Genomic DNA, 16,738 nt, shown 5'->3' on the forward strand with positions numbered 1-16,738 from the left:
TGATACAAAGTGGTGAAACTAGTACAATGTCTAAATACAAAAGTACAAAGGTACTGAATGCAAAAAATAAAAAATGAGAAGTGAGTAGTGAAGTGAAAATGAAGTGTAGAGTAAGTTCTCAATGACACTCCGGATGTCGTGCTAGGATGTCCCTGATCCTCTGCTGAAGTCTCCGTCGATGGAGTGTGCTCCTGTGTCTCGGTCGTGGTCGCCTCGATCTCCCAAGCTCAATCGCCCTGTCAATGAGGGTGCCTCTGGTATGCACGCGGGCACAACTCTGCGCTGGTGGTTGCTCTCCTGGCTTTCCCGATCCAAAGAAATCTGTGATCGGTCTCTATGACTGTCGTGTCCCATGTTTCCTCAACAGACTATCCCTATGCCGCTGTAGCTCAAGTAGATATTAGCCAAGGCATCTCTGATCCTCATACTTCATGACTCTATCTAGGGGTCCAAAGCCCTCCTTGAATAAGCAATGGAAGCGCCCTCGTATCTCATAATACAGAGTGCAGTGGCATATGTAATGTAACTCTGTCTCTGGCTCTGTATCGCATAATTTACATATCCTGCTCTCTGGTGGTATCCCTCTGAATCTGCCCGTCTCAATCTCCAAATGGTGCGAGGATGTGCAGATCTGACCTATAGCGCATCGCAAACTATGAGACAGATGAGTGTCCATGTAGCTCGGACGAATCACAAACCCATCTCCTGAGAGCTGGAGAAGATGCTCCTTGTAGAAAGCCATCTTTGTGTCCAACTCCTGCACTGGCTCTACCCATGTTCTCCTGGTGTCCAACTGTATAAGATCCTGACGAATAAGTCTAGTGATCTCCGTCCGTGTGACTGGTAGTGAAGGTGCATCCAGGGAATATTGAAAAGGAAGCAGTCTATCTAGGCTGAAACCATGCATCTGAAACCAAGAGGTCATCTGCGCATACCAAGATGATGTGTCTCCCTGCGTCGCTAATTGTCTAGAAGACTCCAGAGCCAATCTAGCGTATCTGCCTCCACGTGTATCCCATAGGCTGTGCAAAAAGGACACTGATCTGGTAATAGCCTCAATCTCTATAGGAGGGGCTGCTAGCTCCGCTCGAATAATCGCATGTGGTACGGAGGACTTGGCTCTAATCATCCGAGAGATCATAGATACCAAGGGCCTCTCCATGTTCCTCCACCTGTCATGATCCACAGATGGTCCCCACACCTGTATCCCATAAAGCATAACTGAAGTAACCAAAGTATCAAAAAGCCATAGCTTTGTTCGTGGTTCTTGAAACTGAACTTGCGAACACATCCTCTCTAGCCCTCCCAGTGCTGCATATGCTCTAGACAGTCTAGTCTCTCTGCTCTCCTCGCAGCAAACCATACCACCCCAAGATATGTATATGCATCTGTGTATTCCATAGTGTCCTGACCATATACGAGTGTAGGTGCCGATCTTCTGACCCATTGCGGAGTAGTGTTAAACACCATAACCTTGGTTTTACCAAGGTTCACAGACAATCTACTATCCTCCGCAAAGCTGTGTAATGCATCCAATTGTCTCTGCATGCCCTCTGGTGACTCTGATATCAACAAAATATCATCAGCATATAGTAACAAAGGGATCCATGTCCTTGCTAGCTGAGCACCTCTGTCGCCTTCTCTGTCAATGTAGTCAAAAACCTCATCTACATACATACCAAATAGTGTAGGGGACAGAGGACACCCCTGCTTCACACCAATAGTGGAATGGACAATGTCAGAAATCCCCTCAGGAGTGTGTATGTGGCCAATCACTGAGCCGTATAAAGCCATGATCCCCCAAATGATCTTTGTGGGCACTCTCAACTCCTGTAACTTGCGCATCAATCTGGCTCTCGGTACTGTGTCGAATGCTTTGCGGAAATCCACAAAGCAACAATACATCCGTCTCCCATGTGCCCTACCCTCCTCAATAATGGCTCTGAGTGTAAGAATATGGTCCAAGGTGGAGAAACCCCTCCTGAATCCAGCTTGTCTTGTTGCTCGTATGCCCTCATTTTCTGCCCATTTACTCAGTTGCTGCTCCAGGATGGACGCATACAACCGTGCTAATGTGTGCCCTACCATAATAGTACGGTAATTCCCTGGTACCTTGGGATCCCCTGCTTTAAAGAGAGGTACAATAGTAGATAAACTCCAAGACCTGGGCAGTCCCTCACACATGACCTGGTTAAACAACCGTGCAAGAACCTCTGACAATAAATCTCTAGCATGTATCAAGTGCTCTGCCACCAAACCATCATGATCATATGCTCTCCTAGTCTTCATCCTGTCAATGGCCTTCTTCACCATCTCAGTGGTAAAGAAGGTATTGGTGTCTGGGCATGGCTCTGGGGGGTCTGGTAGAGGCGGTTGCCCCGGTATTGTATATAATGATGCTGCATACTGACCCCAAATTTCGGGAGAAGTAATCACTGGAGGGGGGCAGTGCTCATGGAAGAAACACCAGGCCTCCCCTGAATCTCGACTTAAAAAGAGCTGATACAAATCACGTTCCAACTGGGCTAAAAAGGTCCGCTTCTTCCGTCGTACTAGACGCCGAAGTGCAATCCGAGACTGTTTATATGTGATCACCCCAAGTACAAGCTCGCGCTGAATCTGAGCTCTCATCTTTGTGCTCTCATCATCATACCAACTATTTTGAGGTATGCTCCCAGAACGTCTTCTCTGATCTGGTCGAGTATGTGGGTATGCCTCTGTTGCTGCCCCATGCAAGATCTCAGTCAATAGAGTAGTAATCTCCTCCACAGTATAAACTGGCTCGGCTGCCCACATCCGTCTGTAAATCTCCTCTACATACACCGAGTCGGTCTCTGGGGTAAAAGCATATCGTGTGTGTGCAATCCTTTGTGGTGTCTGAGAAGCAGTGTACTGGAAGGAGACTGAAAAAGTCAAAAGAGCATGGTCCACTGCTATTCCAACAGGTCTAGATCCCACACTAAGATCCTGAATGCTAGAAATGAAGCTCGGTGAAGTCATGACATAATCCACTATACTAGCCCCATGTCTGCGCGGAAAGCATGTAAATCCCCCAGAAGAAGGAAAAATCTCTATTCCATTAAGTATGGTGAAACCATGCATAGCCGTCATCTCCATGTGATATCTCCCATACTCTATATGCTCCCTATCTGTTGAGTGTCTGTCAAGCCCCATCTTCGAAATATCCACTTCTCTGAGTATCTCCTCTGAGGTATCATAGGATACCGTTTGGGAGTTGGCCGTCCTGGCATTAAAGTCTCCCAGGAGAATGATATCTCCATCTCTAGAAAACTCCCATATGTCATCATCAAGTATAGAGAAAGGAGATTGTCCTCTGGGTGAGGCATAGACTGAAAATCTAGGGGGAAAGTAACATATAGCAATATATAAGAATCTGCCCGTCTCAGCTCTTAGTCTCACCCACATGTATCTCGCCTGGTCATCTCTTCGAACTATCTGTAATAGCGGCTGCAATTCCTCCTTGAATAAGATAGCTACACCTCCTGAATCCCGGCTCTTGTGCTGGGATCTAGCATCTGGTCTACAAGCTGTTTCCCATAAATAACCAGTCACACGTGGCATCAACTATCCAGACATCAAATGCGTTTCTGAGTAAAAAACATTGTCTCTATCTTTGAAGCTATCCTCAAAAGCACTCACATCCAACCTATAAGATCCATTACAATTCCATGCCGCCATCCGGAGTGTGGTCCCATAGGTCTCGCACCGTCATACTGTGCGCTTTTCCAAAACCACTACTTTCCCTCCTCTATAAAATGCAAGTTTTCCTTTCTCCCTTGTTGCCTTAATCTCTGGCATCAACTCTTGCATATGTGTTATTTGCACCAAAGTAAGGTCATCCCCCATAAATATCCCTGTGTTCTTAAGTGCTGGTCTCTTCTTTAGGAATTCCTTCCTTGATTCCATAGTTGGGAATCGCAAAATAAGTGCTTTCTCTTTGACATTTCCCTTTCCATCAATTCCCTTCTTTCCTACTCTCCAAGCACCTGTATGCGTAGGTTTCGGGATGCCCATACGTTGCAAGAGTTCCTTCACTTCATCCTCTACATTTCCAGTGTCTTTGATACCTGTAATACGCACATGCAGGGCTCTATTCTTCCTCTTTTGTTCCTCTTCAATGGTCATATAGATATCTAGATGGTAGAAGTCTGTACGGCTTCTGGCATTTGGGCCTTCCCTTTCTTTGCACCCGCAATCCATTTTTCTGCTTCGTCAACCTTCTCTTGTGTTTTAAAAAGGCGCTCCGCCCATGAAGAGGCCGCTTTCGAATTTTGCTCTTCCCCTTTGCGCAAAGTTTCCACTTGCTCCTTAATTTCCTCGAGCTCCTTCAACATCAAAGGCTGATTTTCCCTCTCCATTTTGGGCATAATCTTGCAAGTTGCAAGCTCCCCTTTAAGCGCTTCAATCACTGCATCCTTTTCCTTTATGCACTTTTCCACATTTGTTTTCCAGGCATCAAAGCTTGCAGTTGCCTCATCTAATTTTTTTTGCATAATACATTCCATAACATTCACTTATGTCCGCACTAAATTCTGCATCTCCCCTTTCAAGGATGCGTACATCTCATCATGTTTACCAAGCATCGCTTCATCCAATTCTTTCCTCATATCTGCATACATAGAATTCTTATAGTTATCCACATTTGCATACATCTCTTTCCTAATATCATCTCTCATAAAGCTGAGCTCTGATTTAATCATTACTTGGATTCTTTCCATTAATACATCATCCTTGACTCTGATGGTTTTCCCTGCCCGTAAAGAACCTGGCGAGAGTATACTTTCTCTGTTCCTCCGCTTGAAAGTCGCTTGCATTTTTTGTGGGGTGACGAAGCTACTTGTATCATCCAACTCATCTGGTTGGTCCATCCTTAGAGAGAAAACTCCCTTGCTGCGTATCTGTTGCTCAGCACGTGGTCGTCACTTGCTCTCTGCTCCTTGTGCGTGTTACTCAGGCCAACACACAGTCGACACTGCTCAATCCAGCATGCGGCCTGCTGAACCTCAAAGCTTGCACACGCTTTGCCTGCAGTAGACTGTTTTTGCACGCGACCTAAGGTACTGTGTGCACGTGCGCTATCTACTGTGTGTGTGTGAGAGAGAGAGAGAGAGAGAGAGAGAGAGAGAGAGAGAGAGAGAGAGAGAGAGAGAGAGAGAGAGAGAGAGAGAGAGAGAGAGAGAGAGAGAGAGAGAGAGAGAAGAATACGACACCAGACTCCCCCTCTCTATGGCGAGAGAGGTCTATGCTATTGATTGCACAAATATGGTACAATGGTCTAGATGCAATGGACTTGCCGACGATGTCGACGACAATGATGAGGATGACGAGACAGGCTGAAATCCGAAAACACTAGGGGTTGAAATCTGCAAATTTGCTAACTGCTGAATTTTGACACTGTGTCGGCGAGGACGACGATGGTGACGACGTGCCGACGATGCATTGAAAACGCAGATGCTGAAATCTACGGACAACGGGCTGAATCTGAAAACGTTGGTTGATCTGACGGTTCGGCGAGGATCTACTGTGGGTAGGTGAATTCTGCGAGGCCAGGGGCTGATCTTGCGGTGTCTAAATGCTGAAAACTGAAAACACTGATGGTAGGGGCTGATCTGTGGCCGGGAAACTGCAAAACGCTAGAGTAATCTGCAAGGTGCAAAACGCCAGGCTTGATCTGCAATCTGCAAAACGCCATGGTTGATTTGGTGCTGTTGAAAACGCTAGGTTGAAATTGTAGCCAAAAACGTTGGTCTTGATCTGTTGTTGGTTGGAAACGCTAGGTCACTTGTCGATCTTACTGAGAAGTTGTGCTGTAAGTTGGTGGACTTCTGTTGCCTCTTCTGCCAAAAAGTGCTAGCGCTAGGTTTTCATATATACCAGCTTAGCAAAGTTGCCCTATCCAGTTTTCCAACAAAGTCACTTATTAATAATAAGTGAAAAATGGATAAAATAGGAAAAATGAGTTCTGTGCACTGTAAAATGCTCATGATGGATATTGACTGTCATGTTGATGATCATGCTGTGTGCAACCAGAGGATATGCAACTACTCTAAATGTTTGGACATGCACGGCTTGCGCACATGCTCACAAAGGTGCCATAACACTTCCTAAGCTGACTTGAACCCTAGACTCGAAGTAGCTTGTCCACATGCACATAGGGTTAGATGTGCACGTGACAAGCAGAGACGGTTCTAGCGGCACCCGGGCGGGACATAGCCATTACACCTGTCATTGGCAAACTTCGGTTGCATTATTAGGGGTATTTAGGGCACGAGGACTTTTACAGAATGCCCTTGGAAGGTTGTGACGTCCTCTTAGGGGTTCCTTGGTACCATAAGAACAACTCCGTGGTCGACTATCGGGCAAAGAAAGCGACTTTGACGAATGAAAAGGGTCGAAAATTGTACTTGATGTAAAACTGGAAAGCCAGTCCGTCCCTATTGTATTGGCTTCAGCCATTTGCAAATTAATGAAACCTAGTCTCTTTGTTTACTCAATGTACTTGAAAGAATTAAATGATGAACACAGAACGAACATGTGAACTTGATAGAGAATGCCAAGATTTTCTTCACACTCATGCCGATTGCTTCTTTGAGGGCCTGCCAGGCGAGTTTCCCTCATCTCGTCTTGAGGATCACACCATTGATTCGATCCTTGGAAGCACACCACCGAACCAACCATCTTATCGTGTTAGTCGAGCCCAAAATGAAGAGATCATGAACCAAATGAAAGACCTTCTAGAAAAGAGTCTTATTTAGCGGAGTACTTCACCCTATTGCTCTCTGGTGTTGTTGGTATTAAAGAAAGACAGATCTTGGAGAATGTGCATTGATTACAGAGCTCTCAATAAAATCACCATCAAGAATAGATTTTTGATCCCAAGGATTGATGATATTCTTTACTGACTTGATTGTTCCTCTTGTTCCAGCAGGATTGATTTGAAAAGCGGATATCATCAAATCCGAATCGCGTCGAGAGATGTCTAAGAGACGGCCTTTTGGACGAGCTTCGATTTGTATGATTTTTTGGTGATGCCCTTGGGCCTTACCAATGCTTTGGCGACTTTTAACAGAATGATGGATATGATTTTCAGGGAGTATAGATCATTTGTCGGCACTTTCTTTGATGACATTGTAGTCTTCTCCAAGGGTGAAGCAAAACATGGACACCATCTGCTACAGGTCATTCAGGCATTACGAGATCACAAATTAGTTATCAATGCCAAAAAGAGTGAATTTTTCTTGTCGGAGATACACTTTTTGGGACACATCGTCTTAGCAGTAGGAGTACAGATGGACCCGGCCAAGATTGAGACTATACGTGATTGGCTAGATTTAAAGAATGTTCATGAAGTTAGAAGCTTCTTGGGCTTGTGTTCTTACTACTGGTGGTTCATTCGAAAGTTTGCAGAGGTAGCTTCCCCTTTGTACATTCTGGAGTCCCTTTCTCGTGGAGACCCACAAAGGTGACTGCCTTTCAAACACTGAAAGAGAAACTGACTACTGGACCAGTGTTGACTTTGCCGGATTTGCAAAAGTCATTTGAAGTATTTTGTGATGCTTGTGGTCGTAGTCTGGGAGTGGTCTTAATGCAAGAAGGTCATGTCATTGCGTATGAGAGCCGATTATTTCCAAGGCCAAAATTGACAGCACAGATTTATGAGAAAGAGCTTTTGGTAGTGATCCATACTCTTACTCAGTGTTGACATTACTTACTCATAGCCGATTTTACGATCTTCACTGATCATCAGAATTTACGCTACTTCTTGTCACATAAGCAGCTTTCGGAAAAGCAGATGCGGTGGGCTAACATGTTGTCACAGTTTCACTTCTAGATTGTCCATGTTCATGGACAGAAGAACTTGGTGGTAGATGCTATGTCTTGGAAGCCGCTAGTCTTGACGATTTTCGCGATTCATCGTAGAAGCTTCGAGGACGCCACATATCCGGATTTTTCGGATGTATTCACTCGAATACAAACAAGGAAGGTAGTAGCGGGATATTCCATACTGGATGGCTACTTGATGAAGAAAACGATGTTGTGCATTACATAGCCGTTGAGAGAAAAGGTTTTGATTGAGTGTCATTGTCCACCTTTTACGGGTCATCACGACATCGACACCACCTTGAAAGGTGTGGAGCGTTACTTCTTTTGGCCGATACTCAAGAAGGATGTGGACGACTATGTACACAGTTGTTTAGTATGCCAGAAGGTCAAGTTTGACAGGTATAAGGCACACGAATTGTTACAGTCTTTACCCATTCCCACCCGCCCTTGGGAAAGTATTGCTGTGGATTTCATTTTTGATCTCCCGAAGACATAGAGTGGGCATGATGGCATTTGGACTGTCATCGACAGATTTAGCAAGCAAGCTGACTTCATTCCAGTGAAGAAAACAACCAAGCCGGATTGCAAATTCAGTTTTTTTGGATTTATTGAAGTCTTACAATTTTGATTAAAAGACTCAATGGGAATTTTTTTTGCCCTTGGTGGAATTTGCCTACAATAACATGATCCACCCTTCGACGGGGAAGGCACCATTTGAGATCATTGAAGGTGCTCCGAAGGTTCCACTCTTCCTTAGCACGAAAGATAAGATTTTTGAAGCCGACCAATACACGAGGGACTTGGACATTGCTTTTGCCAAGGTCCGGGAGGCTTTAGCAAAATGTCAGGAATGACACAAGAAGGCAGCAGATTGACACCGTCGCGATTTGAAATTAAAGAACGACGATTGGGTGCTCTTATGTTTTGAGAAGGCACGCTTGAGAAAGAAAAAGGGAAAGGAGTGGCTTTTCTCAAAGCTTAGCATGAGGTATTATGGCCCTTTCTAGATAAAAGAAAAGATAAATGATGTCTCCTTTAGACTGAAGCTGCTCGATACTTGGAAGATTCACAATGCTTTTCATGTGAGTCTATTGAAGCCTTTTAAAGGCGAGGTGCCCGAAGACGGGGAGCTTGATGAACAACCCGAAGTGGAGGAAAGCGAGGAGATACTTGTTCCAGAACAGATATTGGCACACAAAGACAGAAAGATAAAAGGTAAAGCGATTAGGCGGTTCTTGGCTAAATTCATGAACTATCCTGCATTGGATGCGAAGTGGATGGAGGAGAAAAACCTAGCAGATACTCCTGAGATTTTTGGAACTTTACCTTGAAGCATTCGGTTTAGCATAGTCTACTATGATAGAACCCCGATTTCAACAAGGGTGAATCTAGTGCAGCGGGTTTGCACAAGAGGGGAGTCACTCCGCTCCTTTATCAACGGATTATCTTGATTTTGAATAGAGTCACTGATGTCCCCTTTGGGTTTCAAGGATACTCATGGGCTGAGTAGTATTCTGTTGTATGACTTTATGACAGGAATTCTCGAAAATGAAAAGGATTGATTTGTACTTGACTTGTTTGAGTACAGGAACTGAAAGACGAAACGACTCCAGCATTTCGATCTCATAAATCTCTATAGACATGATTGCAATAAGGATTAGTTAATCGGGCATCCGTAAGGTTCGGAATGGATCTAGATGCGATTACTACATACGTTGCCGATTGATCATGTTTGAGGTTTGGAATGAATTTGTATGTGATTTGTCTTGTGATGTCAAGTGACGTCGTGTGATGTCCGGTGATGTGATTGTCATTTTGTACAAATGCTAGATGTGTTGTGTCTAGTGTGTCGGTACTGACAGTCAATGTCTACTAAGACAGTTTATGACCTTTGTCTATTTTGCAAGCGTAATCGAGGGCGATTACAATTCTTTCAAGATTGGGGTATGCCACAAATTGGTGACGTGGCAAGCCCCCCGACACACACACACCATGCGGCAGGAAATGTCACATGGCAACAGGCCCCGAAAAACGTGTTGAAACGTTGACGTAGCAATATGTACGGACCTCCACTTTCCGCTGACATGATGACGTGGGAGTGTACGGATTTTCGGAAATTACGTTGTTGCTTTTGGTTGGCTGAATTAGCGTTAGCAAGCTTTTGGGACAGTTTGCTTTATTTTTAAAAGGTTTTGAGTTAAACTGTTGGGCCTCTGCTTTTGGGCATCCCTTGTAAGAATAAATAAGCCTCAGGGGCTCACTTCTCTGGGCATTTGGACGCAGAGATTGAGAGTGAGCACCCGCAGGCTCTTGTACTTTGCACACAGATTAATATAAAAAGAAATAACCAAAAGGGGCGCCCCAATACCTCTTGGCAGGGAACTACGCCGGGCTGTGTCGTCTTTTGTGAACTGTTTTGAAGTGAATCTCTGCTTTGTCGTGGTAGAATCTTGACTTAGGGTGTCCAAGTATGTTACATTTGTTGTTGTGACTGGTAGTTTTCTAGCTTGGGGCTTGCTGGGAGTTGAACTTGGGTCTTCACGCCTTGGTACATACTCAGTAACTGCTGAGATAAGATTGCAGTGTCACATTTCCTATGCTATTAGACAGTAGAACTAATTCAGATTCAGATCATGGGAGATGGTTATTTGGATTTGAGATGGGATAAGGATCCTTCCTTTCTTGTCTGACTAGTGGACCACCCATAAAAAAATCATGGGAGTTTACTTTTGGTCTCTTTAATGGTTGCTTTATTCAGAGGGATACCTAAATTGGCTAACAAGCAACATTGTGTGGCAGCATTCTTGACATTTGAGTAGGAAAACCATACCAAACTGCAGTCAGGAAAGAAAGAAGTAGAAGTATTTTTCACCTGGGTAAAGGAATAGCCCAGCAAACCTTTGGAAAAAAGGCATTTCCTTGACCTTTCCCCCACAACTTTGACCTCATATCTGCTGCAGACTTCAGTCACAGGTTTGTTACTAGCTGCGGTCCTGAGGTGGATAGCTATCAGTATGAATAGCAGCTCCTTTTCGAAATAAGGTCAAAGACTGGTTTTGGCATAACTTCCATAGGAAAAAAGGGTAATACACAGAGATAAGAATTGAATCATGCAATGCATGTAAAATGCCTCATTGCTGATTTTTTAGGAAGTCCAAAATAAGGTTGTGATGATTGGTGTACCTTCTGTATTAAGGTGCTTGATTCAAGTTGCTTGTTTATTTCAAATCTGTCTCGAGAAATACTGACTCAAGAAGATGCCAGGAACTACGAAAACGCATTGCCCCCTTCTTTTTGCGACGCTTGAAAAGTGAGGTCTTTCCCAGCTCTGATGATACAGCAAGTTGCAAACTCCCAAGGAAAACTGACTTAATAGTGTGGCTTCGACTAACGGAACGGCAGGTATGCCGTATATCTTTGTGATCGCATTCCAATTTAGTCCTTTTTTGCTGTAGCTTTCCTCTTTTACTTGGGCATTACAACCCAAAAGAAGCTCATTGCTTTCCTGTTTTCTTTAAATGAGTTCAGCGGGAGTTATATACAGCATTTCTTGAAAGCAAGACTGCTCACCAATCACTTGAGGGGTCAGCATTGGCAGCTCTGACTGTAAGTCTCATAAAAGTGGGACCTACCTTAAACTGTCAACGATGTGCACAACTAATTTATACATTGGCTATGCATTAGGTGCTCAAGAAGATCTGTGATCATCCATCTCTTTTGACACAACGAGCAGCTGATGACATTGCAGAAGGGATGGAGTCTATGCTTAATGCACAAGATGCAGCTGAAATTGAGTCCATGAGTGCCTCAGTGGCCAAGATCTTGGACGAAGATGAGGGTTTGACAGAATCACACGAGGCACTTTCCTGCAAGATTGCCTTTATAATGATTTTGCTGGTATGTTTGCAATTCATTTACTATTTACTGTACACAACTTTGCAGAAGTTTATGTAAATTAAACAAACTGCAGTAAATTAAACAAACTGCAATATGTATTTCAGGAGAGGCTAATTGATGAAGGGCATCGTACCTTAGTGTTCGCTCAAACTCGCAAGATGCTGGATATTATCCAGGTAACATATGTTTTAAGAAAGCATGGTCTGCACACCATCTGACAGGAGCATACCTGAATTGTCCTTGCTTGGTTGTACAGAGGGAAGCCACAAAGAAGCAATATCGATTTGTCCGCATTGATGGAACCATGAAGGCCTCTGATAGAGAAAGATTTGTGCAGGTATTGCAGTCAGGAAATGTAGTATGTGTGATTGCACTTAATGATATTAAAAGATAAACGTTGACATTTATTTTCTGAACTACAACAAAAAAAAACCAATGCCAGGAGTACCAAAAAAATGATTCTATTCCAATTTTTTTGCTAACTTCAAAAGTTGGTGGGCTTGGACTGACGCTGACAGCAGCAAACCGTGTCATAATTGTCGATCCTGCATGGAATCCCAGGCAAGTTTTTGAACGGTTCTTGGTTTTAAGTATGAGAACTTTGTTTATGAGTGCTTCCTCTTAGTCATTTGGCCAGCCACTTGGTGCCATTCAGAATTGACATGCTTTGTCGCATGCATTTTAGTTCCCAAAATGTGGATTGTCAAATTTCAGGCCACCTGACCTGTCATAATATGGATGTGTCCTCTGCAGCACTGACAATCAAAGCGTGGATCGAGCATATCGAATTGGGCAGAAGCGAGATGTCATTATCTATAGATTAATGACAAGTGGAACAATTGAAGAGAAAATATACAGAAAGCAGGCAAGGCCATACTAGCAACAATAGCTTGTAGTACTTTCATTTTTAACATTGATTTGGACATATGACACAGTTACTTTTGGAATTTGATGTCAGAAAACCTCTGCAAGGGAACGGCTGATGCGTGCTTGTGTGAACTGTTGTTTAATTTTCAAATGAGAACACCATGTTATATGCATATAGAGACCAGCATCTGTTGTGCATTGTTCTGTGGGTAGGAACACCAACCCCCCAGTTTTTAGGTGTATTATCCAACAGAAAAGCTTTCTGTCGCCTAGACAAGGAAAGATAATGAGCGGTTGCCAAACATTGAGAAAGAAATTTCCACCAATGGAGTCTGTTTACATCCTACAAATCATTAATTTGTCTGTAGACTATCTTTATTCAAGGATCCCAAGGGTCTTTTTGAAGCTCCAGGATCGTCTTTACTTTGACTAACCTTTCTCTTAAAAAATGAGTGACTTTGTCCGGTGACCAGGTCTTCAAAGGTGGCCTATTCAAGGTTGCTACAGAACACAAGGAGCAATTCCGTTACTTCTCTCATCAGGTTCATATTGTCTAGTCTTTATATATGGGAATCTGTAACAGGAGTTTCATCATCCCCTATTTTGATTTTGCGGATGCGAAACAGGAGTTGCCTAATCTCCTAAATGAGCTGATTGCTGTTCTGCTTTGAAGGAACTACATGAGCTATTAACGCTTCCGAAGACTGGTTTTGATATATCTGTGACTCAACAACAGCTCCATGAAGAGCACAGCATGCAATATCAGAGGTACATCGAAATATTACTAACTGTGTTGAAGACCACATTAACCAAAGTAGAATAGATTCTCAAGGCTAGGTTTGTTCTGTCCGATGCTTGCTTTTTGCAGAGATGAGCAGCTAGAAGAGCACATCACTTTTCTAGAGAGTCAGAATATTGCTGGAGTTAGCCATCATGATCTCTTGTTCTCAAAGCAAGCTCCCGAGTTGCCTGCTGCGGAAAATGAGAGCTGGGATCTTCAGTAAATAATTTTATGAAAGATTCTACATTGCTTTTACTCCTGATTTGCAAGTCATAATCGAAGGTCTCTCTTCAGGCATTGGCGGCATGGTGCTTCAGGGCCTCGCCCAGATATTCTAAGTCTTCCTCCACAAGAGTGGCATACGTAAGCTACTTAATTTGTCTGTCCACAACTATGTGTTCAGGTAAACATAAGCATAAATGGCATGTTGCAGGAAAGTGGAGCCAAAGATAGAGTCTGAAGAGGTTCTTCTCGAGAGGCAGAAAGTAGAGGTTTCTGCGCATATTAGTCGTCTTTCGTCTACCTTGTCTGACAAGGTACTAGAAATACTGATTACAGCTTAGCTGACGCTTTTAAGCTATGCCTATCGCATCCTTTGTTGCTCTTGTTGAAAAAGACATGTGTGGCTTACCTACGCACTCACACAGGCACTCATCTCGAGGCTTCCGGACAAGGGGAGCAATCTGAGAAAAAAATTGGAGGACTTGAACAGGCAGATGAAGAATCTGGAATATATAGGAGGCCTCAAGAAGGAGAACGTGCCTGTACCATCAAGTACTGTTTCTGTAAAGACAGAGGCTTGCGAGCTTGAGGAGGTAGCAACCATTCTTGCTGGTCTGAAAATGTGATGTTATCATGAGTCCTTCAGAGCACCGGCAGAGAGGCCTTGTGCCTAATCATTTTTGTAATTTTGTTGGGATTGTTATTTCCAATGCTTCTTGTAAAGTGGGGTCATCTTTCAATTGCATTTATGACCTCCTTCGTGTACATTATTTATATCGATTGCGCAGAAAGCTCTGTTGTGCATATGACACTTCTGGGTCAGCTTGCCTTTTCTACCCCCCTTTTTCTTGAGGTTACGTAGCTCAAACCCAAATGATACAAAAAATTTACCGCCTTGTGGTATAACGAAGCCTTGCTTTCGCCTTTTGATAAGTAAACTGTATCGGTGGTATTGATTTGTCAGCTTACAGAATTCTAAATTTTTCATATTGATCCTGAAGCATCGTAGCTACCATGGAAGAGATGGATCTGATTAGGGAAAATAGGTACAATAGAAGAGTTTTGATGGGAATTTCAGGACTTCTTTGAAAGAGGCTCAATCAATGAATTAACAATGTTTTTTCCCCCGACGAATACTAACTTGGAAATAATTGGCTCTTTATCTAACATATGCTAGCAACAGAAATTGCTGGTAAGTATGGCTTGGAAATCTTTTGCATTGTGATTCTACCACCTTCCTTAATAACTAAGCCTAACTAACTATGCAAACAAAGGGCTCAAAGTCTAGTGAAAGCATGCCCTCCACTAAAAGGGTGTCTAATTCTCACTGTAAAGAATGTGCATGCTTATCACACCTGTAGCTGATTCTGACACTCCATTTCAACATGAGAAGATTTTGGGACAAAAGCAGCTGGCATGATGAGGAAAGAATGTGTTAAATCAGATGAAAGGCACATTGAGATTTCAAAGTTCTTTCTTCATAGGATAATGATGCTCATTGTGCTTGTACATAGAGCCAATTTGGAGAAGTGCAACCATCAATCGGTGACAATAATACAGGATATCTTTAGTGCCTTGCAATGTGTTGTCCTGAACACATGATATCTTTAGTGCCTTGCAATTTGTTGTCCTCTAAATATCGCACCCTGATTTTGTTGAATCCAAAATTCAAAAGCTATCAATCACCATTCACCTCAAAATTGATCTGAACAACCATCATTAGCAAGTTTCTTCTTCCTACCTTTTATCTATTGTAGTAGATCAATAGATAAACAGGACAAAGCAAGGTAAGAGGTATGTTCAAATTGATCTTTCTTCCTTCAATTTTTACTTTACTCTTTTCTGTAATGGAGATTGCTTTCATATGTATCCTTTGTAGTCTGCTACAATGTTGCCAAACCATATTGGAAGTGCGTAGAGATTTAAAATCCATCCCTTTGATATTGCATTCCTTGCAATAGCTACAACAAGAAAGCATAGTTACAGGATTAGGCAATGTATTGCATCTTTGAGTAAGTTCATTAAATTTCTACAATAAGATGTATCAAGAGATACAATATGGGGAACTAACTGGTCCAAGCCTCGACTGATTACTCAGACCTCCAACTTGCCATGTGCTCAATATAGACTACTAAAGCTGTCCTGTACTAAAACATCACGGTATGGTAGCTTACTGAATACACGTTTAGAAATCATATATATATGTATGATTCCCAAGAAGTTATCATTCTCATTGGCATGTAACTCCTGTCCTTTTCCAGTACCTCCCTGAGATACAACAAGCTTTCAAGCTGCAACAAGCTTGATGGCATTATAACAATTCAGTAAGCCATTGATAAACTATGAGTCCTAAGAAAAGGTTTTTGAATCCCATCGCTCAATGGTGATGTGAAACCCTCCCAAATACTGTTTGGGGTACCTTGTTAGTAATGAGAGGTTTATTGAATGGTTTTGGGAATGATGTTGTGGCAAAATGGCCAGAGGACCCTTGGGACATGAAATGGAGATAAATACAAATTTCCCAATATGAATCTCCATTCTTGAATTTTCAAACCTGATGTTAGAGAAAGAAAGATAAGATTGAAGCTGGGATGAATGCAGAGGAGCATAGATTGTTGATGAAGAAGTAAAGGAGGATGTGCAGATGAAGTAGAGGATGAATTTCTAAAGTTTTGCTTTGCTAGCAAGAGTGAACAAAGTTAGGCTTTTGTTATGCAGCTCTGAATCTTGTATTAAATTCAGTGTGTATAAGAATATTTTAGCTTCGCTTTTGTTCCTAGAAAAAATAAATAACAAAAACAGAAAGTTTTTTGAAAAAGGCATTTATGGACAGCTCTTTTATCACACAAAAAGATTTAGAAATTTTCTCATGTAGGAAAACGGAGTCTTTTTTAGTGTTTTTCATACAATGCGCAACATCATGAGCTTCTGCTCGAGAGGCACCGCATACCTAGCTACGTACAATTGGGGGTAGGATACCACCGGCCCCCCTACCGGGCCGGCGGTCCCCTTCCTCCAATCGTATCAGCTAGGTATGCGGTGCCTCCCTCATAGAAGCTCATGATGTTGAGGAATGTGGGAATTATTATGAGAATTTGTCCAAAACTTCTTGTGCCAGGGACTGTG

General features: G+C 42.9%; 1 protein-coding gene across 2 annotated transcripts in view; it reads left to right on the plus strand.

Annotated features, from left to right (window-relative positions):
• CHR24 (chromatin remodeling 24) overlaps positions 1–14,518 on the plus strand; it is a 37,561-nt gene extending 23,043 nt beyond the window's left edge. For both annotated transcript variants that reach the window (XM_086507145.1, XM_086507146.1), the window contains exons 9-21: positions 11,110–11,247; positions 11,374–11,451; positions 11,530–11,742; positions 11,847–11,918; positions 11,999–12,079; positions 12,185–12,303; positions 12,496–12,607; positions 13,083–13,151; positions 13,283–13,377; positions 13,478–13,609; positions 13,685–13,753; positions 13,824–13,926; positions 14,038–14,518. In XM_086507145.1, the coding sequence (XP_086363271.1) occupies positions 11,110–11,247; positions 11,374–11,451; positions 11,530–11,742; positions 11,847–11,918; positions 11,999–12,079; positions 12,185–12,303; positions 12,496–12,607; positions 13,083–13,151; positions 13,283–13,377; positions 13,478–13,609; positions 13,685–13,753; positions 13,824–13,926; positions 14,038–14,238 (1,482 nt within the window). In that variant the 3' untranslated portion in view covers positions 14,239–14,518. The remainder of the gene's footprint in view (positions 1–11,109; positions 11,248–11,373; positions 11,452–11,529; positions 11,743–11,846; positions 11,919–11,998; positions 12,080–12,184; positions 12,304–12,495; positions 12,608–13,082; positions 13,152–13,282; positions 13,378–13,477; positions 13,610–13,684; positions 13,754–13,823; positions 13,927–14,037) is intronic.
• The last annotated feature ends 2,220 nt before the right edge of the window (positions 14,519–16,738 follow it).

This window comes from Adiantum capillus-veneris, chromosome 30 (assembly GCF_014529385.1).
Source record: "Adiantum capillus-veneris isolate H3 chromosome 30, ASM1452938v2, whole genome shotgun sequence".
NCBI classification, from domain to species: Eukaryota; Viridiplantae; Streptophyta; class Polypodiopsida; order Polypodiales; family Pteridaceae; genus Adiantum; species Adiantum capillus-veneris.